This window comes from Jaculus jaculus, chromosome 18, assembly GCF_020740685.1.
Source record: "Jaculus jaculus isolate mJacJac1 chromosome 18, mJacJac1.mat.Y.cur, whole genome shotgun sequence".
Classification (NCBI taxonomy): Eukaryota; Metazoa; Chordata; class Mammalia; order Rodentia; family Dipodidae; genus Jaculus; species Jaculus jaculus.
The window spans coordinates 5,437,254-5,463,630 of record NC_059119.1 but is presented as its reverse complement, the minus strand read 5'-3'; the positions used below and the strand labels follow the sequence as shown (position 1 = coordinate 5,463,630).

The 26,377-nt window shown below is 41.5% G+C and overlaps 1 protein-coding gene across 2 annotated transcripts in view; it reads right to left on the bottom strand.

Moving 5' to 3' along the window:
* Positions 1-908: 908 nt before the first annotated feature.
* Positions 909-26,377, bottom strand: part of Cabcoco1 (ciliary associated calcium binding coiled-coil 1) — a 100,062-nt gene continuing 74,593 nt past the window's right edge. For both annotated transcript variants that reach the window (XM_045137129.1, XM_004657863.2), the window contains 3 exons: positions 6,994-7,116; positions 6,438-6,578; positions 909-1,178 (listed from right to left, as the gene is read on the bottom strand). In XM_045137129.1, the coding sequence (XP_044993064.1) occupies positions 1,104-1,178; positions 6,438-6,578; positions 6,994-7,116 (339 nt within the window). In that variant the 3' untranslated portion in view covers positions 909-1,103. The remainder of the gene's footprint in view (positions 1,179-6,437; positions 6,579-6,993; positions 7,117-26,377) is intronic.

Below are 26,377 nucleotides of genomic sequence, written 5' to 3'. Positions count from 1 at the left end.
TACTGATATGTTTTTGGTTAACATGGTAGAGAATGACTGAAAGCCCTCGACTCCTGCTCTGTCTCAGATGAACGTGGCTGGACCTTCCTTTGGTATTGATGGAGATGAAGATAAGGCCTGGCCCATATTCAACCACTTTCACCCAAATGCAGGTATCTCAAAAATTCTAGAGGCAACCCCTTTCCCCAGCATGATCTGCCTTCATTCTAAAATACTGTAAGGTCTAACAACATACCAGAGGGCTTAGGTAGCAATTAATTAATCTTCCTCACTGGAGACCATCAGTTGACACAGCTATTTTCATTTTGAAATTATATTTTCATAAGGGTATTTAAAGACATGAGATTTTTTTTTCAGTCCTTCCGCTGCAATATAATGGTTAATTTTAGGAGCTTTGTGAGTTTGATTTGTATTTAAGACTGCTACAATCTATATATAGGCTGGTCCTTTAATAACCATTTATACATTGCTTCTTTTTATATAGGTCATGTATTCTCTTGGGAGGGTAACAAGATTAGAAATAACAAACACTGTGCAGAATAAATTAAAATGCTTCAAACCACATTATATAATTTCAGAAAATTGGTTTCACACTGAAACATTTAAATAAGAAAACCAAATGAATTAAATAAGAAAAAAAACCTTATGTATGCATGTGAATTGCCATTGTATAACAAGTTTTATCCTTGGCTGTGACTTCTGTACCTTTTCAGAGCTTTCTAGCAATGTGACAACCCATTTGGGTCAATAATGGGTAAAATTGTTATTATTTTTCTTTATATCTGGTGATTTAAAAAAGCTGGCTTCATTGTCACTGAAGATGAATAGCATTTATTAGTCAAAATGTCAAAGGACTATCATAAAATTATATATATATCTCCAAACTCTTGTATACAAAGTATTCTTGTTAAACTTGGTGCAACAAATTCAGAGACTTTTACAGGACAGGAGAGTCGAAGCCGGGGATAATGCTTTTCTAATTAGTGGGGTTATGGAAGTGGGGTCGGGTAAATGGAGGAGGCACAAACCTCTGGAGAGTCTATTATTCGATGTGTTCTGTTTGTGTCTGTGAAGCTCAGCTTTGCTCTCCTGGCTCCAGGTCCTCAGGCCTTTTTCAGTTTTTCTATCCGCGCATTGAAGGAGTCTTCCTGTATTTGCAGCTTTTCGTTTATCTCAGTCTGTGAAGACAATCATAAATAAAGTAGGTATGTGGGAGCTATCTTTGGCTGCATATTGTCTTTGCGGTTTTGACATTCTATAGTGCCTAAAGACAGACATTATCCCTCACACACCTTCCTGTTTTGCAGATGCAGCCGTGTTTCAGCCTGTAGTGATGTGATAACACTTTATCATATTTTCTGCACATTCCCAATGTATAGCATGTCTACTACAGACAGGAAGTGGTGTTTGGACAGCCATTTTTCACCTCTCCTTGCATTTGAAAATAGGAAAATGTATCTGTATTTTCAGACATAATTTACCAATAGATGCCCTATCTGGGAGGAGGGGAGCACTGCTTTGGACTTAGTCATTTCAGGGTTGTTGCTCCCCCGCCCCACCCTTGGCAGTGACTATCTGTGTCTTCAGTGTAGTGCGTTCTAAGTGGGGTCCCAGATGGCCTCTGTGCTGAAGTCCTCACACAAATAGTCCAACGATTATAACAATTCTCACAATTAAGAGCATTCAGCCGTTATTATAACTCCTGGCATGATGCCATATTGTGATATATTTTTGGTAGAGGGCGAAAAAAAGTAAGCCATTGGTGACAGGTTTTAGTGATTGTTACAGCTGTGATAGCATTTAGCCCCTGGCAGTGCTGTGAACATTGCTACCTGCATAATTCCAGTAACCCTCGCACATGATCTGAGCCCTGGAAGTGTCTGCCTTTCATCACAATGAGTAAGAAAATAGCATACAGAGCAATGGTGAAATGGGCAGATTGTTGTTATTGTTTGAGTGATTCAGAAACATCTGAAAGTACACGAAGAGCTTTTATTTTTATTTATTTAATTGATAGAAAGGAGAGAGAGAGAGAGAGAATGGCCCCACCAAGGCCTCTAGAGCCACTGAAAATGAACTCCAGACACATGTACCTCCATGTGCATCTGGCTTATGCAGGTACTGGGGAATTGAACCTGGGTCCTTAGGCTTTGCCAGCAAATGCCTTGACCATTAAGCCATCTCTCCAGCCCCCATGAAGAGTGTTTTATATGAATGTATTATTCATTCAAAGTTTAGAATATCTATGTGTATAACACATATTGAGGTCTCCAGGGCAACTGTATTTTAAGAAACTTGTATTAATTATTCTAGAGGAAGAAATGTTTTAAAAAGTCAATACTGCTTTAATTACAGATATTTATGTATTTATTTATTTGAAGGTAGGCACAACAGAGCATTTGAAATGTCTTTGCAGATTGTCTGATTGGATAACTTTTTTTTTTTTTCCTTTTTACTTTCATAGTAAGAGCTGCTTTTTCTGACACACATTGATTTGGATTCAGAATCTATCTATCTATCTATCTATCTATCTATCTATCTATCTATCTATCTATCTATCTATCTATCTATCTATCCTGTTCTCCCCTCCATTCATCTGGGATTAGATTTTGGCCTCTTTTTCCTTTCTAGGGGATGGGACAGGTAGAAGAGGCAAGGTAAGGGATAAAGGCCTCTGAGTTAACAAGGAATGCACATTTTCCACCAATGCCCTTACCCATGACCTCGATGGTGTTTCAAGGAGGAACACTGGCCTAATGGCTATGTAGCCGTGGGCAAGGCACTGACCACCCAAGCTGTTTGTATTTATCTGATAATTTATGAAGAAGAACAGGACTGTGTTCATATTCAACCCCAGTCTTAAATTCACTTTCTCACCTCATGATTTGATGATGATACTTTCAGCCATGGCCTATTTTATTGATGTGCATGAAATATTTACATAAGTTTTATTCCTCTATGATTAAAACAGATATCTGGTTCACAACAACTTTGGCCAACTAGGAGTTCAACTGATTTGAAAAAAATAACTTTGGAATATTTCAAAGGATTTGGGGCGAACTGCTTGATCCACATAAACATCTCTCCCTCTTTTTATAGATGTCCTTCCGTCCCCACTAGAAGCATCATGCTTCCCAGCTCAGGACTGCCAGCATGTCACCTGCTGGCTTCTCCTTATCTCCCTCAGGTGTTCACTGTCACCCAAAGACTCTTCATACATATTTCACTGAGACAGGATCTATCAGCACATGTGCACCTTGGGGAAGAGGTTCATAAAGGTAAGGTTGCCTGATAGAGCCCTCTGCTGACAGGAGAGGAATCTTCTAGGCTTCTAGGCATTGGTGACTGGAACTTTCATTGATGCACAAAAGCAGAGTTTGGATCAAAAGACTCCATGTCTGGTCATTGGCGATCACTGGTCCTCAGAACGCTGATGGGCAGACTAACTATCCCTATCCACTGGTACTGGTTCTGTTTCTATTTGCTTTAGGCATGTGAAACCTCTGGGTTTGATAGCCTTTTACTGAACACCCCCTCGAAGGTGACCTCATTCAACTTTTCTTACCTGGAAAATTCAAAGTTGACCTAGAGATAGCTGATGATAGAGATAGAAATAGAGATAGAGATAGAGATAGAGACACAAGATGGCCAACTTCCTTCAAAATTTCCACATTATCTTATGCTATTGGTACATCAGGGCAATGGCCAATACGTAACACAAGAATTTAGTGTTAGCATTCTTATTTCTTTGAAATGTAATTCTTTAAATATATTAAAGTTTGATCCATTGGGTATAATTTTTATTATACAACTCAGGGCCAAGATAATTTTATTTTGAATGTATCTTTAAAATTGAAATACTTAAACTATGTGGGCTTAAAATGTTTCCTCTGTTTAGTACAATTTTAATTAACATCTGAAGGCCAAGATAACTTCATTCTGAATAAACCTCTAATGCTGCAAAGTGAATCAATGGGAAAAAAATAAGTGGATTAACATAAAAAAGTTTCAAGATTTGCACTACATTTCAGGATGTTCTGCATTATGCAAGATAATACACCCTTGTGACTATACTAAGGAAGAAGCTCTCAAAAATGTATTAAAACATGAATTCTCCATTGAATTTTTCTGGAAAAGTTACAAAAACAACACAGATCTTTAAATCGAGAAGAAGGAAGAGGTATGAGGAAACTTGAAACACCCTGCACTGACTGCTGACCCAGCGGGTTTGTCTATGTGGCATATGTGCAAAGACCGTGGACACGAGGCTCCCCCCAGCCAGCACCACTAAAGGGTTTTAAAGATGGAGAATAACCCATCAGGAAGTGAAGGAAAATTACCCTACTTAGAGTTTGTCCAGGATGCAGGGGTAGACGCAAAGTACCACCCAACCAGTGTACTAAAACCAAGGTTGGGTGGTGATGTGCAGGATTAGGTCATAAGGTTTCCACGAGTTCTCAGCTCCTATTCAGGCTATCAGTTGACCCTGGAAACTCTAAAATATGATTTAATTTCTCTGTGCCTCATTTAAACTTTTTTTTATAAGAAAGAGCAAGAGAGAAAGAGAGAGAGAGAGAGAGAGAGAGAGAGAGAGAGAGAGAGAGAGAGAGAGAGAAAACGGGCACTGCAGGGCCTCCAGTCACTGCAAGCAAACTGCAAACGTGTGTGCCGCCTCGTGCGCGTGTGTGACCTTGCACGCTGCGTCACTTGTGTCTGCTCACATGGAGAATGGAGCCTGGGTCCTGAGGCTTTGCAGGCCAGCCCTTAACCACGGAGCCCTCTCTCTAGCCCTCATTTTTTAACTTCTCAGTGAAAATGCTCTCTTCACTTACATGGAGTTTACTTGGATTATTGAGAGAAAATACACCAAATGTTTGGCTGTTTTGAGACATTTTGTGTAGAAATCATTTCACTGAAAAAAAGAAAAAGGTCACTTGGCCCAGGCTGATATCCACAGATTCACCCAAGACAGAAGCGATCATGGTCAGCATCTCTCTCCTCTGACCCAAGTCCTCTACACCTAGTGAGATTTAAGGATTCAAGCTAATGAGCTTCCAACATAGCTCTGGGCTAATGGGATGATAGCATGCACATATAACAACTCTATTCCCCCTGTTACAGATGGCAGGTATAAACGCTGCAGACACTAATGCTAAAACAAAATCAGTGAGAAGTTACAAACATACAGTTCACTACGTGGGGCACGGCCCTGGGAAAGATGTCTGCAATTGTGGGGCCTGTGAACAATTCGTGTGCTGTCTAGTGGGTTCCTCGTGGTAATTTCAGAGCCGCGGGATAGCAGTGGAGCCTTGACCATGATTGCACATAAACTATATTTAGATGGAATGTTATCAAATCTAAAAAGGAGATGTGTTATTCCTAACTCAGCTTAATTCAGCTGCACTCGGCCCTGCCACACGGCAACCAGTTATTACCTTCATGGGTTGCGGACAATAAAGCCTTGTGTGAAACGTGTTCTTCCACTACTTCTGGTAAACACTAAACACCCCTTATTAAGCTGACGGCTTTGGCTGATTCTGTTGGCACCAAGTCATTAAATGTTCATGTAAATAGTGCAATAACACTGGATGATGAAACAAGTAACAAGGTAAGCTTATGCCAAGCTAATCTCTTGCTCTCTCTAAATTGGTTGTTAATATAGTGTGTCTTTTTATATAAGGTCCCATGTTCAGATGAGAACAAAACCTTCCCCCTGAGATGCATTAGTGGTGCCATACTGATTTATGGTCATTTTCTAAGAAATTGCAAATTTGCTCAAAATGTGCAATTTGCTTATTTGATTGCTTGGCCTGGGAAATGATATGAATTCCTGTAAGTCTTTGTGTTGTGGAAGAGACAGTTGTTTGTCTGTTGGACAGAATGCGGAAGCAGTAGGCGTGAAGATAAATCGCGGGTGTCTGCTTCTGAAATTCTGCCTGTCACCCCTCTCTTCCCGCAGTCAGAACTGTAAGGAATTTAGCAATTCCTGTACGTGAAAGGGAACGGGCTACCTGAGAGGGATTTCAGTGACTTTATTAAAAAAAAGAAATTTGTGAGATACTTAGCTAAGAGTTATGCCCTGGGCTTCAGTGTTTATTGTTTAGAAATGTACATCCATTATTCTGCATAAGTCACGTTTACGGTAGCACAAAGCTCGAAGTCTCTCCTGAGTTGTTTCAGTGGGACTTCAGTGTGGAATGAGCTTGCACGTTGATAGTGCACCGCGCCACACCACACCACACTCACTGCTGCTGGAGAATTTTTTATTTTGTGTGTGAGTTTTCTGAATCCAGGAGACCCGGCTGAAGGATATGAGAATGTCGTGTTCCACTCTTGTGTTGTAAGCACAAGTCTTGCCAACACGCCATGGAAAGTGTTTACAGACAGAGGAGCTGAAGCTAATTAACCCAGATAAACACCCTGTCAGTGCTGAGCACCTGAAGGCCTGTGAGGACGTCATCTGTGACTCGGGCCAGCACTGATCTCACGTCTTCAATGGTGAAGCCAGCCAAAGGGTCCAGGTCCGGGGTGTCGGCTTCTGGTTGGGATTCGCAAGGGCCTTGTTCTTGCTCCAGACCCTGAGAGCACCGGAAACAAACAGACAGATATTGAGCTTAAACAACATACAAGTGAGTCCTTGAGTGTTTACGGATTGACGGGCAACCTCAGCCTCAGACATTGACCTACCAGCAACAATGTCAGACTGGAAGGACACTTTGGTTGATGACCAAGTGCTTTCATTGCTGCTCTTGGTCATTATGACAGGCCAAGTCATGGCATCATAGCACGTTTGGGAGCATGGAGGTGCAGCTAGGGATTATGGGTTAGAAGAGATTAAAAATGCATCCCCATTATCTGCTGGCTCATGTTGGAATCAGCTCTGATGGAAATCCTCATATGTGTGAAAGGCATGATGCAGGAACACCTGGTCCTTCCCCTCCTTCCCCTCTATGATGATGAGGCAGGGGAATGGACAGGCAAGACAATACATACCCCCATTTCAGTATCCGAGGTTGCCACTGGCTCTATAAATGTCGAAAATATATCCAATGAAATTCCTTCTTCCAGAGGAGATGGGAAAGGAGACTCAGCAGACTTGATGACCTCAACCACTTGCTGGAGAGGAAGAGCAGACCGTGAGGTGAGTAATTAGCTCACTGAATTAGCCAGTTTCTTTATATGAGTAGCATATTTCCAGGTCTGGTATTGTGTGTGTGTGTGTGTGTGTGTGTGTGTGTGTGTGAGAGAGAGAGAGAGAGAGAGAGAGAGAGAGAGAGAGAGAGAGAGAGAGAGAGGGAGCGCACACATGTGTGGGCATGTGCATGTGCATACATATATACCCAGATCAGAGGACAAGCTTGAGTGTTGGTTCTCACCTTCCACCCTGTGTGAGGCAAGGTCTCTCGGGCACCAGTGTATATGTTCTCTACCTATGGAGCCATCTCCTCAGTCCTCCAAATTCCACATCTTAAAAAAAAAATAATCTAATTGATTTTTTATTGAGAACTTTGTGGTATGAACATGTTGCAGACTGGTCATAGTCTCGTCGGGTTGTATTTTTATGTTCCTTTCCCCCACTCCCACTCTCCTGAGGACCTCAGTGGGGTTATTGGGTTTCATTGTGGGGTCATAAATGCACCAGTCATTCTCTGTGGGGGAGGCAGTGTCTCAGAATACACCTTCCCACCCTACAGAGGAAGAGGCAGATTAAAATGAGAGCTGCTCTCACTGCTGGCCTGACAACCTCCTCCAGGGAGGCTGCGCCAGACACTGAGGAGCCGCCGAGCTCACCAGAGCAGAGTCGGAGGCGGCTGGGGGCTCAGCACTCGTGGAGGCTTGCACCGCAGCTCCTGGGTCAAGGAACATTGTGGAGGAGGGGCTAGAAAGAGGGTAAAAGCCACATCTTACAATGCCGCCTCCTCTGACTCCTGCGTGCCAATGTGCTGTTGGTTTTCCGGTACATTTTAGCACTACTTCTCACACTTAATATTTTCCTTATCTCATTCTTTCTGTCCCCCGTGGTTGAAGATTTCATTTTGTATGCACAGGTCTTGTGCCATGCCTCAGTCTCTTCCACCTGCTCACAAGCCCCTCGAAGGATGGCTGCCAAATTTAGACTCCTGTGTGTGTCTTCTCTAGTCCTGGTCAAGGGTTTGCACTAGTAAACCAGTACCAGCCTGCTGGTGGCTGCCGCTGCTCAGAAGGATGTTACACATTCTTGCGGGCGCTAGTGAAGTGCATCAGCAGCCTGCAGGTGGAGGTGGTGAAGGCTTTCAAGGTGAATGTGTGGCACTAGTGCAGGACAGGTCAGGGCGGGAGGACGAGAGTTTGCTGTGAGCATGCACCAACTGTCTGCCAGGAGCAGGGAAACCTGAGAGAGGGAGATGACGATGCTGAGATAAGGGAAGGAGACATGGAAGCCAGCATTGGCAGGGTCAACCAGCACTTGGGGGCGTGAAAGAGGAGATGGGGTACTAACTGCATTAGAGCTCTGAATCCTTTAATCAGTTCCTCTTGTTCTAATTCCATGTTTAACATGCAGTGTTTTGACCATAATTTAATTTCCCATCCCAATTTATCTGTAAAAGCATGCCCACTTGAGTGTTCTGGTTTTTATGTCCTTTACATGCCTCACTGTAAATCAATAAATTGTTCCAGTTTATATAGTAAGCTCTCATGGGCTTGTTATTGCTGCTCTGACATGAAGTCACTCCTGGTATGCTGACAAAGTCAGGCTTTGAGCTTACAAGTCTGAAGACAGAAGTCTGGCAATATGTACATACAGCACGGAAAAAAAAATCATGAACGAATCCTACATTCATTTCCAACTTCACCATGTTAAATCGCATCATCTTAATACTATTTTTTTTTTTTTGCATTTAGATAGGCTTTTGAGTGGACTGGAAGCTAAGTTATGTTTTAATTTTACCAATATGTATACATTTTGAACTGACTTTATATTATTAACTTTTAAAAATATATTTTATTTATTTGCGAGAGAGAGGCAGAGAGAGAGAGAGAGAGAGAGAGAGAGAGAGAGAGAGAGAGAGTAGGCACACCAGGACCTCTAGCCACTACAAATGAACTCCAGATGCATGCACCACCTTGTGCATCTGGTTTTATGTGGGTCCTGGAGAACCAAACCAGGGTCTTAGGCTTTGCAGGCAAGCTCCTTAACCACTGAGAAATCTCTCCAGCCCCTATATTTTCAATTTTAACTTGAGCTTATCAGCAGTTGTTGCAGAGCCAATCTCTAGTGAGGAGGTTTGGAAATGAAGAAGTTAAATGATTGGCTTCAGGTCAAGTCATTGCTTCATGATAGGGCAGAGTGGAAGCCTGTGTACTGACTTCTTAGCCCGTGCAGTTTTCAGTGAGCTGTGATGTGTCATCAAGTGGACACTATTGATATGGCTAAGCACTTAATTTTTATTCTGTTGGGTGACATCATTCCAGACTGTTTATCTTAAGTGGACTATATGTTACTCAAAACAGAATATTAAGAAAACATACCAGCACAGTGTGCTTTTCCTCCTCACATTTGTAAGCTATTGCTGGCTTCCCCCCCTAAGTGGGAATTGTAAGCATCCTCATGTTCTCATGGAATTTCTGGTCCTTTTCCCACCATTCACGGCTCACATCCTCCTACATCTTCTTTTATGCCTTAGTTCCAAAAGTAGGAGAGAGTTTAGAGTTCCCTGAAACATCGCAGGAAAATGGAGAAGGTCCTCATGTGGGAGTGAGACAAGGAAAGGGAATGGGGCAATCAGCTAGTGGGTGGGCTTTCTAGAGGAGCAACAGGAAGTGCTGGGTGACAAGCGAGGGAGACGCAGAAGAGGAGACAGATCGGTTCACTGCATCTACTCCTGGCACTGGAGAGCAAGCAGGTGTGGCTGAGGTGAGCGACAGGAAGTGTGTCGAGCCTGCCATCACCATGCCTCTCTCTGCACTGCTGGGCCTCCCTGAGAATCCCGTGGAAACTCTCTATAGGGGTCCTCTCCATTTGGGTAGCAGCACCACCGTGTGATGATGTACTTGAAGGTGAACAGTTATGCATGTTGAAGGCTATTGATTCATCCCTCACACCTCTGTGAACCGTGCTTCTTATTCTACTCTCTGAATCATTTGTGTGTGTGTGATTGCTCAGAGCAAATGGAGAAACTTGCTTTTCTTTATTTCTTTGATAGGGTGATGTTCCCCTTATCCCAAAAACCTAAAATTGAGGTTTTCTTTTTTCTTGATTTTTAAAAAATATTTTAATATATATTTTTTTATTTTTATCTATTTATTTGGCAGAGAGAAAGAGAGAGAGAGAATGGGTGTGCCAGGGTCTCTAGCCACTGCAAACGAACTCCAGAAGCATGCTCCCCCTTGTGCATCTGGCTTACATGGGTCCTGGGGAACTGAACCTGGGTCCTTTGGCATTGCAGGCAACTGCCTTAACCACTAAACAATCCCTCCAGCCCTAAACATATTTTAAAATTTATTTTATTTTATTTATTTGAGAGAGAGGGCGAGAGTGAGAACGAGAGAGAGAGAGAGAGAGAGAGAGAGAGAGAGAGAGAGAGGAAGAGAGAGACTGAGAGTCAGAAAAGAAGGAGAGAGAGAAAGAATGGCATGCCAGGGCCTCCAGCCATTGCAAATAAACTCCAGACGCATGCACCACCTTGTGCATCTGGCTTACATGGGTCCTGGGGAATCGAACCAAGATCCTTTGGCTTCACAGGCAAACACTTTAACTGCTAAGCCATCTCTCCAGCCCTTTTTCTTGCTTTTTAATGTGGACAGCTCATATAACTATTAAGCTGATTTAATCTGTGCACAAGCCTGGAATGAGGACTTCTTTTCATCTCCTATTTCATATGCTATTAACGAGCCAGACCATGGCCACGTTTTTCCCTGTTGTGAAGAATTACATTTAGCAGTGCTGGTGAGTGACTGACTGTAAGGCAGGGGAATGCCCCAGCTCAAATGAAGGTAAAAATAAAACTTATCATTAATAATAAGAAGATACAGTTTTAAGGGCATAGTTTGAAATAGTGTGCTCAGAGGCATCACAATGAATTTTCAACTACTAGAAAGGGTAGCTTTCTTTAAAAAACAGGTACAAGGAAAATGAGAATCAATAATTGTGGTGGGAATGCAGAGCCAGAAAACATGCTTAAATGAAACCGTCTGATGCAATACTTTCTTTAAAAATACAATTAGGCCTTTGTATTTTTTTTTAACAAAACCTCATGTTTTACAACATTGCTGGTTCTGTAATAAAATCTATTTAAAACAGAGAGACATGGTCAGCTTTATTAAGTTAGATTTTCTGAAAGAACGTTATAATTTCCTCAAGCCTATGAATAGTTGAAGCAAATTAAATCAAGCCAGTTTTATAACTATTTTTATACATTCCTGTAGAATTGTAATTGTCTCATTTTTTCCCTCAAAAGTCTAATCTGTTACCTCTTAAATCTGAAAAAAAAAATACCAGAAAAATAATCAAGAAAGTTTCTTTAAAAAAATAATAAAAACACTCCTATTTGGTACCCTGACTTACCAACCCCCCATTTTCCACATGAGAATCACACCTATAATATTTAGATGGAGAAACAGAGGGAAGGACTTTAACTGACTTGCCTCAGGCCTAATGCTAAGATTAAAAATCAGGAGTTTCTGATTACCCACATACGTTCATTTGGCCACATGATTGGTTTTGTTTGACTTTCAAATACCCCCTAAATATTACTTTGGATGTAAAGTAATAAATGTGTTTTTCCTGCCATTTTTGAATGCTTTCAACAAATGGATATAATAAAAACAACCACATTGTTCCATGTGAATGCTGTATGTATATTTGTTTTTCTGATAATGAGCAGAGCATTTGAACCAAGGTGAGGACATCAAAAACTTGAATGAAGAGGAGAGTAGATTTCTAAACAGAATAATGGACTGTTAAGGGAGTGTACAATAAATAACGTCTACAGATGTGGATACCTAGAAATTAGTTTTGCATAACTTACCAATCTCCATTTTCACCAGATGTTATCTGTTATGTGAACATACTTTACATTAGCTATATTGTTCAATACAGGCACATTGCATTGTATTAGTGTTACTTTCAATGGTTTATAACCTGAGCTCTGCTTGATTTGTGCCACGGTATTTAAGGAATATCAAATGAATGGCTTTTTGGCACAGCTTCGTACTCATAAGTACAAAATTTCATCATCAAACATTATGCATCTTTAAAAATCATGCAAGGTTTTTACTTACGAGCCAAGTGAAATCACTAGAAATCTTTTAAAATGTTCTATATTCAACATGAATTGGACATCTACCATGGGAATGAATGTGAGGAATGGTGACCTCTATTGGAAGTAAATACAGGGTCAATCTGGGTCTAAAAACATGCTTACAGCAATCGAACTCTCTCCAGGTTATAATGTGCCTGAAAAATAGTATAAAGTTTTACTGCAGCGTTGCATGCCTCCATCCTTTATCTGCTTTCTGAAGTCAGACCATTAATAGTATCAACACTGATTCACTGTTTCTCTTTAGTAATGTTTCTTGGGAGAAATTTTTAGGGGATTTGTGGGTAGCATTTTTACCACTAAAAATCTTTAAGGTGGTTCTTATGTAGTTATTAAAATCTATTGTTAAATCGTTCAAGATATGAAAGATTCCATTGAGGTCACAATTTTCTACTATTTTGTCTGGGTAGAAAGTCAGATAAATCTTTTTTGAGTCCACAAGCAAACAAACAAAAAAATTGGTTTGCTTGGAATTGTCAGAGTATTCACATGTAAATCAGAATTTATTAAAATCTGTCAAAGTTATAAACAGCCAAGTTTATTGCCAATTTTCCCCACTGTTAACTAAAAGGAAAGGCATACATGCATTCCTGTAATGTTTTAGCCATTTTTACTCCTTGAAGGAAAGCATTGGTCATTTGCAAGTCTAATTAAGAAGTACTTATATGGGTCTGGAAATCTCTTGTTTTTTTTTTTTTTTTTTTGAGGTAGGGTCTCACCCTAGCCCAGGCTGATGTGGAATTCACTATGTAGTGTCAGGATAACCTAGAACTCTTGGCTGTCCTCCTATTTCTTCCTACCCAGTGCTGGGATTAAAGATGTGTGCCACCACACCTGGCTTGGTTCCAGAAATTTTTAGCAACAACAACAACAAAAATTGTGCCTCTTTGCCCAAACTATACTGCATGTAAAATGACAAAATATGAATGCCCCTGCAAAATATACTTATGGGCAGTGTCGTACTGAGGCTGTAAATTTAAAATGAAAAGAGAAGAAATTCAAAAGCTGAGATTATCAGAGCAGCTAATGAATGTATTTTTAAAATATTTTTTTCCTTTTCTGTTAGGGCCATTACAGGCTTCTTAATATACCCTATAAATGTAGAATATTGATTCTGATGCAAGAGTCTCCTCTCCTTCTTCCTTTGAGTTTTTTGACTTGGAAATAAATTTGCAGAGACAGCATATTAATTTTCTCTCCTATGGTTAATATGCGGTATTTACATTTTGAAAAGGTTCAAAATGTTGCCAGGCTTCTGCAGGGTATGAATAGACATCTAATAGCAACTTCTATTTTTACCCACTGCCTACTGGTAGTTTGAACATTTATAACATAATGGAGCTCTGGGACCATCAGATCCACACATGCTAACAACCTCAATGGGCCAGTGGCACACACAACAAGTCAGGACAGGAAATGAAGACGCCAGTTCCAGGAGGACTTGAAATGGGCAGGCCCCGTATTTGCGTTCTGGCTAGGAGACTCCAGTTAACACCTTGGGCCCATTTTTATGTATTTTGACTTGATCTCATTTCACTTGGGCTTGAAATAATTACTATATTTTTTTAAATTGGGTAATTAGGAAACCAATACCAGAGTCTTCGAGAGATCTTTAGGATTTCTAAGAGTATTTCGGTTTATGACCAACACTGCTACTTTAAAGAAATCTGAGCCCTCCTTCTAATGACCTCAGACAATAAACTCCTCTCTAGTGACAAAAAAGGACCCCTTCTTGTAGTGCAAGAGCATTTTAAAAGGAAAAGGTGTTTTGATGTGGCTCTGGTGCAAACATTTCCTGGGGGATAGAAACAACTTTCAGATGCCCAGATATTTTCTGAAGGCTCAATAATCTGAAAGATGGATCCCTGAAGTACAGACTTTGGCCTTGGCTCTGTTCCTGACTGTGCATGCTCAGAAATTCCCCTGGCCTCAGTTTATTTATCTGTGCAAGGTGAGTGATAATTGCTACCTGCCTACTTCATCGAATTGTTTCAAGCACAAATTAGATAATGTGGATGAAAATGCTGGGAGTTCTTCAAAGGGAAGGTATTATTAAGCCTCAGGAGAGTATTATTAATATTATTATTATTTATAATTACAGTTATTATTGCAGGGATTGCCTCTAAGAAAGGCCAGTTAAGTAGCCACACATTAGGAGAGGGGTCCATGGTATCTATGTTGCTTAACTTTATTCAGGCCCTGCAAACTTGGAAGGACGTGCTAAGGCAGTTTCAAATGCTGAACACATTGAGTATCGATGGACTCAAATCACTTCCCTTTGGGGACACAGATAGGACATGCGGAGTACAGTCAAGATGAAAGAAACCACACGCTTGGTAATGCTTACATCCAACTTTCTAAATTAGAGACTTGGCCTTGCTCCCCCCTCTCTCCTTCCTCCACCCAATTTTATGCTTTTTATTTAAATGTCTTTCCAAAAGATAAAGTACTTGAAACAACCCAACTAAGCCTTGTGCCTTTGATTCTTAGACTAACCTTACCCAACTGCTTACTTGGTGTGGGAGTCCCAAAGCCTGCTTCCATTTGCAACAGCTGGAGAATGCCTAATGCTTTGCAAATATATATATATATATATATATATATATATATATATATATATATATATATATATATATATATGTATATTTAGAAGCCACTTGGGGCATTTTTTTCCTACTAGGTTTACTCTAATAATAATGACCTGCAAGACAGGATAAAATAAATAAAATGTTTCAAACATTTACAGCCAAATCCAAGTTTTTGTTTAATTTCATCTAAAGTAGCATATTGTTTTTGATACTAAAAATTAAAGAACTACTCTCTTTCTCTTCTCTTTCAGTATTAGTCAAAAAGAATAAAGATGAGTTAAGCAATTATCTTTGTGGAAAACCTGTTTTGAATTATGAGATGTAAATTAAAATTTTCGATTTTATATTTGCTGTATTTCCATTGTACTTCACAATGGCTTATGTGAGATGAAGCTATTGTCTATCTTTCATGTTTAAGAATATGTTTTTTTTTGAACGAGTACCTGTAATTTGCAGAAATTACAGCCGGCAATAAATTATGATGGTTAGACTCAAAAATGCAATTAAAAGAAACCGAATCCTTGGTTCTGGTCTTTCTTTTCTTTCTCATGAACTTTCTGTTATTTTGACAGTTTAAACTAATCTGAATGAGAGGAGGTTGGGGCTATTTGGATAAAGATCCACTCATAATTTATTAAGCTTCAGAGCACAGTGAGTGAACCACTCTCATCCTGGAGTCCTCAGTTGAAAATGGATTTAAAAAAAACCCTTAGTATTACAGTGAAACAAATTTCATTTAGAAATATAAACTTCTGGGGCCATATTAGAATGTTTATAAAGTGCTATGAAATTTTTAGAGAAGCCAATGTCATGTTATTATTACTGAGCTCTTACACTCAAGATATCTATTTTAAGTAATCTGACATTAAGAATGTGTGGACAAATATAGATTTGAAAAAAAAAAAAACAGCACAGGAAGTTGCAAATCAGTTAGTAACCCTTAGCATCAAGGAAACGAGACCACGAAAATGCACTCACTCTTTCGACCCCAACCTTAAATTTTAACTAGAGAAGATTTGCAGGAGGCATGATATTTACATTTCAGATATTTTATTCATAGTTTGTGTGTTTCTCTCTCCTCCAATTGGCTCATAAATTATTACTAGGGTTTCCTAGTGACATGTTGTCACAGTTATAAATATGGCCCTCTCTGCTTAGCTCTACTTGGCCCACACTTGTTATTTATTTATTTTTTAATCCCTGCTACCTGCTTCTTTAATCACATTAGCGACTCTCCTCTGGTCAGTAGGGAAGGAAACACTTTTGGAGGAATTCATTGCAGGGTTTACTTTTTCCTTCATGTCATTTTGCGAACAGCTCTTTCACAAGGTCCTGAGCCCTTCAGCTTACATACAGTGACTTTTTACTTTATACCTGGAATGTGTATTTCTTCTTTTAAAACTGTTATTTATATATGAAGGAGAGAGAGAGAGAATAGGCATCTCTAGCCACTGTAAACAAACTCCAGTCTCATGCACCACCTTGTGTATCTGACTTATGTGGGTTCTGGGGAATTGGATCTAGGTCCTTTGGCTTTGTAGGCAAGTGGTTAATTCCTTTGTAAAGGACATGTGAAGGCTAGAGGTATGGCTTACTAGTGAAGGCATTTGCCTGAGAAGCCTAAGGACCTAGGTTCAATTCCCTAGTACCCAAGTAAGCTAGATGCACAAGGTATTGCACGTGTGTCAAATTTATTTGCATGGCTAGAGGCCCATGCTTCCTCTCTCTACATAGGCCTCCACTTTCTCTATCTGCATCTTTCTTTCTCTAATAAACAAGTAAAATAAAATATTTTTAAAAGAACATGTGAATATACCTTAATGTTTTCTAGCTTTTCATAGAATGTGAAATCTTATAAATTAAATAAAACAGCAGATTTTTGTGGACAATGGTGTATATAACAATAGGTGTTTTCAGACATTTTGGGACTGAAGAGATGGCTTAGCAGTGAAGGCATTTCTGTACAAAGCCAAAAGACCTAGGTTCAATTTCCCAGTACCCACTAAGCCAGATGCACTAGGTGGCACATGTGTCTGGAGTTCCTTTGCAGTGTCCAGAGGTTCTGGGTCACCCATTTTCTCCTTTCTCTCTCTCTCTCTCTGTCTTTCTCTTTCTGTCTCTCTGTCTCAAATAAGTAAAATTTTAAAAGAGAAGACATTTTGCCTATAATCTGTAAATTTAGTTTCAAAACAGAGTCTCTGAAATATTTAGGTGGTGTTTTTAGGTTGAAGTATTCTGGAAACCTGGACTCCTTTTCTCTCAGTGTGTATCAGAGAGCTGAACTGGCATCACCTGGCTGGAGCCCGTCTGAGAGTGGCTTCTGGGTTTGTCAGAGTCAGGAGTTGGATTGTGTCACCATGGGTCCAGTTCCAGGTGTGACATCCTATGTTACTAAATCTCAAGTGGCTTTTTTTCTATTAAGGCAAGAGTCCCAAGCCCCGCCTATGTTGACCTTCCCGGGTCATGTTTTCCTGCCACGGTGGAGAGGAGTGTGCCGCGCTCACCTTCAGTCCTGACTGGAGTCTAGACAGGTGGGAGCCCGCCCATTCCCTTCTGCTTATCTCCTGCTATCTGCCTCCTCCTCCTTGGATCTTCTCTCTTTCAAAAGCATCTCTAGCTTCTAAGTTACCAGACTCAAAATACTGTGGTTATTTTCTCTCCCCTCTTTTTTTCCCAACATTAAATCAACTATAAGACTCTTTGGGAATACCCCAGGATGTCTCATGATGTCTATCTTACCTTTAATTTTTAGCTTTTAAATCCAGGGTCTTGCTTCATAGAACTGGAGCTGCAGCTTTAACAATTCTTTCTGTTACTGAATATGCACAGGGCCTGGGACCTAGCAGGTGCTCCATAAATATTCACAGAGACAGAGAGAGAGAGAGAGAGAGAGAGAGAGAGAGAGAGAGATGGGGGGGAGGTCATGGGAAAGGGGAGAAGGAGGAGGAGGAAGTGGAAAAGGACTTGGAAAACGCAAAATCTAGAAGTTATTTTCCTAGTCCTATGTGCTTGAGGTCCTCTGTGCTGGAGGCTTTTTCCAGCAGCCCCGCCTGATCTTTGAGAAAAGCTGCTTCACTTCAGTAGAGTTTCCTCATGTCTTTTCTGTTCTTATAGTAGGTTCCTTCTCCTGCATAGTTTGCCACAGTAACCTTCAGTTGTAGCCATTCTGGAGACCATGTCTTGCTCATCTTAGGGACCCTGACATCATGGGGTCATGCGTATGAGCCAGCTACAAGATGGTGGGTGTGCCACAAGAGGGTGTGTCCACTTAGGACACTTAGGCCATGGATCTGACCAGCTAGCCCTGGCAGTTAAAACTCACAGGCTCACCAGTAGTGGGCTGTGTTGGCTTGTGGTTTTTGGAGTAGAACACTGGATACCTTGCTTTTCTGGCCCTCTTCCTTCTCCTCTTCCTCCTTTCCTCCTCCTCTTCTTCTTCCTCTTCCTTTTCTCCTCCTCCTCCTCCTTCTCCTTCCTCTTTTTAAACTTTTGTTGACAGCTTCCATGAGTCTGGACAATAAGCTAAGATAATTCCTACCGCACTCCCATCTCTCCCCTCTCACATCTACCCTCCCTTGCATCCTTTCTGCTTTCAATTGTCTCCCTTCGATTTCGGTTTAATCATTTTTTCCTGCTATTATGCAGGCCTCATGTAGGTAGGGCCAGGCACTGTGTGCTCATGCTGGAGTCCCACTGGTCTCAAAGCTTGTCATATTATTTTTCTCCAGTTCTGGAGATCCTGAGGTCTTTGTTCCCCTATGGGACTGGGGTTACAGATGTGTGGTCACATCTCTCTGTTTATGTGGATCCTGGGGATTGAACTCAAGGCTTTCCTCAGCCTTCCTCACATTGTCATGCTTCTCTAGGAAGCACTCCTAGCTGTGGAGCCATCTCTTCAGCCACTCAGCTTTTGTTTTTTTAGTGAAAACGCCTAAAGCTTATAGAGGCTATCACTCACTCAACCAAGGTCACATAAGTGGGAAAAGGTGAATTATGGCAGGACTCAATCCCAGGTGTATTTGACCACAAAGCCTGTATATCTTTTTTAAAAAATTACTTATTTATTTAAGAGAGTGAGAAAGAGGGAGGGAGAAAGAGAGAGAGAGAGAGAGAGAGAGAGAGAGAGAGAGAGAGAGAGAGAAAATATAGGTGCATCAGGGCCTCTATCTACTACAAAGAGATGTATGGGTCATCTTGTGCATCTGGAATTGAATCCAGGTCCTTAGGCTTTGCAGACAAATGCCTTGAACACTGACCCATCTCTCCAGCGACAGGCCTATGTATCTTAATCTATAGGAGCAGTTTGAACCCTACATTTTCCTCTCAAGATCAACTAGAATATTTATCTTCAGGTTAGTAGTGGGGAGGTGGAGGCTCAGGAAGATTAGATGGCATGCCCGCTGCAAGCAAGAGTGGACTTGGTCCTCACAGCACAGGGCGCAGGTCAACCCAGTGCTCCAGACACAGGGCAGTGCAACTCACTTGGAGGACTGAATTCCTTTGCAACCCACAGGATATGAAAACACACTGGGTTTGTAAGGAAACCTAAGAACATGCTTAATTCATCTGTGTAAACAGAACAGGAGCACAGGCTTGTTTTTGGTGCCTAAAACTGCACATCCCTGCCCAAACAGTGGTTTATCCTGTTTGGTGTAATTGTAATTACTGTTTTCGTGGGAATCGCAGCTTTCTCTTGGAAGAGGCATGTAGAAAACAACCAATAACCTAGAAAGCTAAACATGCTGAGGGGCGGTGTAGCTGTGTGAGCAAATCTCGTGCACCCTGTGCCGGAACGTACTGGAAATCCATTTCCATATTTTTAATTAACACTTAGTTCAAAAAAAAAAACTTTCTGGAGGCCATTTAAATCACAAATTGGGGAAAAAGCAAATTTACTTTATCAGAAAATTGACTGTGGACTATTTGGGTGGTCTTTGTTATTTTTACACATTAATGATTAAAATTAAATATGGCCTGATTGCTCAGGACAGGAGCAGGAGGTCATTTCATGGCTGGTGTAATTTTGAGTCAAACCTGGGAGAGGAAGATATTAGTTCTGCTGTGGAGGAACTGGCTTCACTGTCCACCTCGAGGCTCTCATCCTCCATTGGATCTGTGCATTGCATGAAGGGAATTACATGGAAATACCAAGCTACTTCCTTGGCAAAGGTGTTTGTCTCAATTGCTGGCCTGTGGGGATGTTGTACAATGTCTATCTATCTTGTGGACAATAGACACCCATTTTCATGGTTTGAGACATTCATTTCTTTGAGTGGGAAACAGGGAATATTTTCTACCACACAAAGGCACAATCCTGTGCTATACTGTAAAGATGCCATTGTCCCTGGTAAGAGAAGTGTACCTGCCACCCTGAGGGTGCCTGTCATCCATGGTCCCAGGATAAAGGTCATTTTGTAGTGTAGGCACTGTAAAATGGGGACAGCAATGGTCGTGCGTTTTTGTGAGGCTCAACATGTGAATGGTGCCTGCGCAGTGTTTGGAGTCCAGGGAGGGGGTTAAGGGTGCGTGTGTGTGTGTTCACGTGCATGTGTGTTCTTGGGTACTTAACACTCCTTGATCATAAATTTGACTTTTTTAAAAGTTTAAAGCATTTTATTAATATTTATTTATTTACATATTAGAGAGAGAGAGGGCTGGAAAGATGGCTTAACAGTTAAGGCACTTGCTGCAAAATCTAAGAACCCATGTTTGAGCTTTCTTCAGATGCGATGTAAGCCAGAGACACAAAGATGAGGCAAACGCAAGGTCACACATGCCCACTAGCTGGTACAGGCATCTAGAGTTCAACTGCAGTGGCTGAGGCCCTGGCACACCAATTTTCTCTCTCTAGAATGGGCATGCCAGAGCCTCTATCCACTGTGCACCAACTCCAAATGCATGTGCCCCCATGTGCATCTGGCTTACATAGGTTCTGGGGAGTTGAACCTAGGTTCTTAGGCTTTGCAGATAAGTTCCTTAATTGCTAAGCCATCTCTCCACCCTACAAGTTTATGTCTCTAACAATGTTACACAAAACTTTCTGTGCATGGGGACTCAATGTGTTCTCCTACCCTTCCTTCTGCCCCACAGGTAGCTGACAGTGGGATAGTAGTAAATAATAATTGAAAAATTAAACATGGGAACTCATTGTGTGGTTCTCGGAGATTTCATGTGTCACCATAGTACTCTTTACCCTGCTGGACGGTCTCTTGCGATGCAAGGTGCTGAATTTCAGGATGCCCTGTGTCCTGTGTGTACAGCCCTCAGCATGGCCTCTGACGAGCCGGCGCCTCGCTTAGGCATGTAGTGCGAGTCACTGACTGACAAACTCCCTCCCACTTATGAGGAGTCATGCTGGATGAAGAGACAGTAGCCAGAAGCTTGGAATTTCAGGATGACTACAGCCCACTGCCTGAGGAGGGAATTATTCAGGCCAGGAAAGCCCTTGAAGGGTCGTTCTGGTTTTCACACTTGTATGAATGTTTCTAGGATGAGGGATTGAAAAACAGCCAGTGGATTGACTCATTTGGCATGTTCATCTCCTGGATCCGGGGAACTTCTCAGTATTTATAAATGAGCTCTTGTGTATTACACACCTATATTTAGATAAGAATATTTAAAAAAACATCGCATCCCATGGTATACTGCTTCAAAAACTCATGCCCATCTACTCCAGCAGTGCCAGTTTCCTCCAAGGAACCCAAACCAAGAGAGGACAGTGAGTTCTCTGTTCCAAAATTCTTCTGCTAGAAATCAGAAACTGGGGCTAAAAACCTTCTAATAATAAAAGTACATCACAAGACAGAGCTGTAGCATTGGTTGGGTTAATCTAATTATGCAATCTGCAATTAAGCCTCCACATATCTCAGATTGCTACCCTCATTGGAAATGCTATCTGATTGCCATCATTTCCCCAAGAGAAGGGGAAGGTTTCCCCTTTGAAGGATCTGATGTTTAGGGTGTGCTTTGGAGAGCAGATAGAGTAGAGAAATGTCATGAAAACTCATTCGATTTCTTTAGCTTCCATTTGCATTAGAAATCTCATTGTATGAACAATGCCATGTAAGAATGAATGACTGAGATGTTAGTATTCTTCTGAAATTACCAGTTTCTGTTTAGTTTATTTTGTTTTAATTGGCTCATTTATTTACTTATTACTGAAGAGTTTTGCTTAGATCTTTAACACAGAAGTATAACATCATAACTGAACTATTCTTTTATCAAACTGAATTTTTGTAGCTCCATAGGACCCTCTATTATTTGAACAAGAATTTTTTATTAACATGTGTACTGCTGTATCTCTGAGCTGTACCATCTCAGTGGCGACTGTCAGATTTAATCACCCCCAGAACCACCTTATTGGAAAAAGTGCCATCTCGTGAGCTTAGGTGTGAGAATTGCAAAAGCAAAGCTGAGCTCCACCAGCAACTGCTGTGCTAATTTATTGTAAATTATGTCTTTTTTTTGTTTGCAGAGATAAGACATGAGAAGTGTTTCTATTTAAATTCATTTCCCATTATTTCAACATAAATACCAAATAACTACACACACATGCGCACACACGCATGCGCGCGTGCACGCGCGCGCACACACACACACACACACACACACACAAGTTGAGAGCACAGACTATTCCTTAAATGGGTTCTGATGACAATGGTGCTTCTTTTCTGGAGCACTGGTAGCCCTCGGTCGCACTGCTCTGGGGAAGCATTCTGCTGCAAGGTGAGGAAACACAGATGCTTAGAGAGGGAGGTGGGACTTTCTGATTTGTAATATATGGGCAGGAAATAACTGCATAGCAGGTTGGTCTACTACAAAGCTTTAATTCAGGGGGCTGACACAGTAAACTCACAATCTGTCAATGTAGCACCATCCATGATAGATGCCAGCTACTGTGCGCACATGCAGTCTGTCCCTTTGAGAAGCATTCTGGGAACTGAGGTTCGGATGACCCCAGTAAAAGCAGCTATAAGGGTTTTACCCAGGCCTGCTCTCTGAGACATGTAAAAATCATGAGTCATTATATTATTAAAATTCACAACTGGGTAGCAATGAATCACATGAAGTGATCACCTTTAAATCACCAGAGAGTGTAAATGGAGTCCCATAAACTTCCATGAGCCTTGGCATGTTTTTAACAAGATGAACCTCTTATATAAACAAGATTTTATTATGATATTTACTGTTGTTATTATTAAAACCGGAGTGAAATTTAGTAGTCATAAACAGGAAGGGCTAATACTGCAGGCTTGAATGGCAGAGTGTATGGACTGGCATTCTCTGCCAGGACCCATCGGCCCATTCTTGTTCTACGGACAATGCCAAACAAGGGGCCATGCTGAATGAGTAGGGTGTGGGACAGGAGGCCCTCAGCTCTTTCTTAGATCTTAAATGTAAACTCGAGCTAGAACTCTGGTCTTAGAGAATCAATTGTAGGACAATGTATCTGTTCCATCCCTTCAACTGACCTCTCTGCCCTACCTAATTTCTTTTTTGAGTGACAGATGAAAGAGGAAGGGAGGGAGGGAGGGAGGGAGGGAGGAAGGGAGGGAGGGAGGGAGGGAGGAAGAGAGAGAGAGAGAGAGAGAGGGAGAGAGAGAGAGAGAGAGAGAGAGAGAGGGAATGGTGGAGCCAGGGCCTTTCAGTGGCTGTGAACAAACTCTAGATGCATGTGCCACTTTATGGTGCAGGTGCAACCCTGCAAGCTAGTGTCACTGTGCATCTGACCATGCGGAACCTGGAGATTCGAACATGCATTCTCAGGCTTGGCAGGCAAGAGTCTTAACTGCTAAGCCATCTCTCCAGCCCTGCCCTACTTTTAAAAACCCTCTGGGGGTTGGAGAGGATGCTCAGTGGTTACAGCACTTGCCTGCCAAGCCTAAGGACCTAGGTTCCACTCTCCAGATCCAAAGTTAGCCAGACTCACAAAGGTGAGGAAAGCGCAAAGTTGCACATGCCCACTAGGTGATGCAAGTGTCTGGATTTCAATTTCAGTAGCTGAGGCCCTGGTGTGCAAATGTTCTTTCTCACTCTCTGTTTCTCTCTCACTCTCACTCTCTCTAAAATAATAATAATAATTAATAATAATAATAATAATAAAATCTTTTCAAAAAACAGTTTGGGCCAGGTGTGGTTGGTGCATGCTTTTAATCCCAGCACTCAGGAGGCTGAGGCAGGAGGATCACTGTGAGTTTGAGGCCACTCTGACACTACACAATGAATTCCTGGTCACCTTGGGCTAAAGTGAGAGTGTACCTCCAAAAAGCAAACCAACAACAACAACAACAAGAACACCAAAAACATTTTGGATTTTTCAAAGAAAAGACAATTAAATTATTGAGTAAGAAAGAAGTGACTGACAATTAAATACCCGAATAAGAAAAGAAGTGACTGTCTGTCATGCTTCCAGACGTCCTGTGACGCTGCTGGAGCCCCCTGTGCTGTAGGAGGCAGGCACTTTTCTGGTCTGTGTGGGATATATGCTGTGTTTGTGGTCAGTGGGGCTGGGCATGTTTTACGTGTTAGATTCCCTGCAGGCAGGGCTCTGTCCTCACAGGCTTACACCCTGGAGATCCATAGGTGTGATTAGAAGGCTGAGAATACAAGTACACTTATGGTCAGTCATGTCATGATGCCAAGATGGCTACAGTTGGGCTATAGCCCAAGACTGTTGGGTTAGCTTCCCTCTACTTAGCTGACAATTGAATCATGTGCCTGTCAAGGTATCAGCCAAAGAGAAGAACAAGGCAGGGAAGGAGGGGCATGGAGGGGTTTGGGCAAGGCCACTGCCTGCCACCTCCTTATCACGCGCATGACCCAGAGCTGGAGGAGAACGTGGCAACAACCAGCTGGGAATATGAAACCATGTCAAAATAAGTTCGACTCTTGGGGAATTTGAATGTAACTGCTAATTTCTGATAAATATTTCTTTGATTCTAAAACTCAGAAGAAATGCTGTTGTGGGCTAGTGGTTATTTTTACTTAAATTGTTTATACGTAGCAGGATACAAATAGACCTCTGGTGATAGATTATGGAAAACACATTTGATAGCTAAATATAAAAAAATCCAAATATTCATAACTACCGACATTTATATAGTCCTTTCTTCCCAAAGCTCTTGACAAACATTACTGACTATATATACACAGGAATAACACTGAAATGTTGCTAACCTTTCAAAAGAGTAGACATTCATCCAAGAAAAGAGTAGCAAATGATTTACTTAAAATATAAGGCTGCAGAAGAAAGGTGTGCATTCATAAATGGACACTAACACCACTTTACCTTCTTCTCCAAAAGCTTCTCCTATTTTATTTCAATTACTCATGTTATTTACTTCCAGTCTCTGTGATGCCTGCTGGGTTCGTATATGTATATATATTTAGAAGGGGCCTACTGTGGAGCATGGTCAAAGTTGGCTCACAGTGGCTCCTTCTGTAAGACGGAGGCCCTGGCTCTTTAGCGCCTCTTAGCTTGAGAAGGGCTGAAATGCCAGCATACTGTGGGCCTACGGTCTACTGAAAGACCAGCTCTATTTCATATTTGAGCCACAGACACATTTAGTTATCTTGTTTCGGAAATATTTTGTTAACTGAGCGGTTTCCAGCCTCCTCGTTGTTGCTCTCAGGGGGATGCTGTGCTTCCCAGGCCTGTTTGGACATGGCCAGTGATGTGGCAATGATCACTTTTAAAGGCTGGGAATACAAAATCATTAATGCACACACATTTAGGGCCCTTACTGTAAAATATTCATTATTTTATTGCATTCTCAGAGTATGAGTGGCAGTAACAGAAATGTGAACTAATTTTCTTTTAGGTTTCCTGTAATGCTGTTAAAATATGTGCACTTCGACTTAGGGTTTATTCTAAATAACTTGCTTTGGATTTTCCCATCCCCCTTGCCCACCTCTACAAATCTCATACATCTTCACAAATTCAGCCAACGTCCCAGTAATTCCTTAAAGCTTTCATTACTATTTTCAAAAAATAAAATAGAAATAGGAGCATCATGAGGCAGCTCAGGGCCCCAGGTAAGCCTCACCTCTTGCCTCTGCCTCACACCCTGCACCTCACTTGCTGGAATTGGGGGTCAGCCCCATTTGGCACTGACCATACTCTCTGGCCTGCTCCCTGTCCCCCCAAGTCCTAACCTCTACTGGGGAAACAGGAACCCCAGAGGTGATTGTGGCCCAAAGCTAAAGCACTCAATAGGATAGGCAACCAAGGATCCAGATGAAGGCAAATATCAGGAGGTCCAAGGTCCTTAGGTCACACAAGAAGATTAAGCTAACTGCCTAGCACATGACAAATCATCTCTATCATATCCTTCAGGGGCCAGGAAACATTACAGAGAATGTTGAAGGTTAAAATGAGAGGAGCTCTCACTGCTGGCCTGACAACCCCCTCCAGGGAGGTGGCGCCAGACACTGAGGAGCCGCCAAGCTCACCAGAGCAGAGAGTTGGAGGCGGCTGGGAGCTCAGCACTC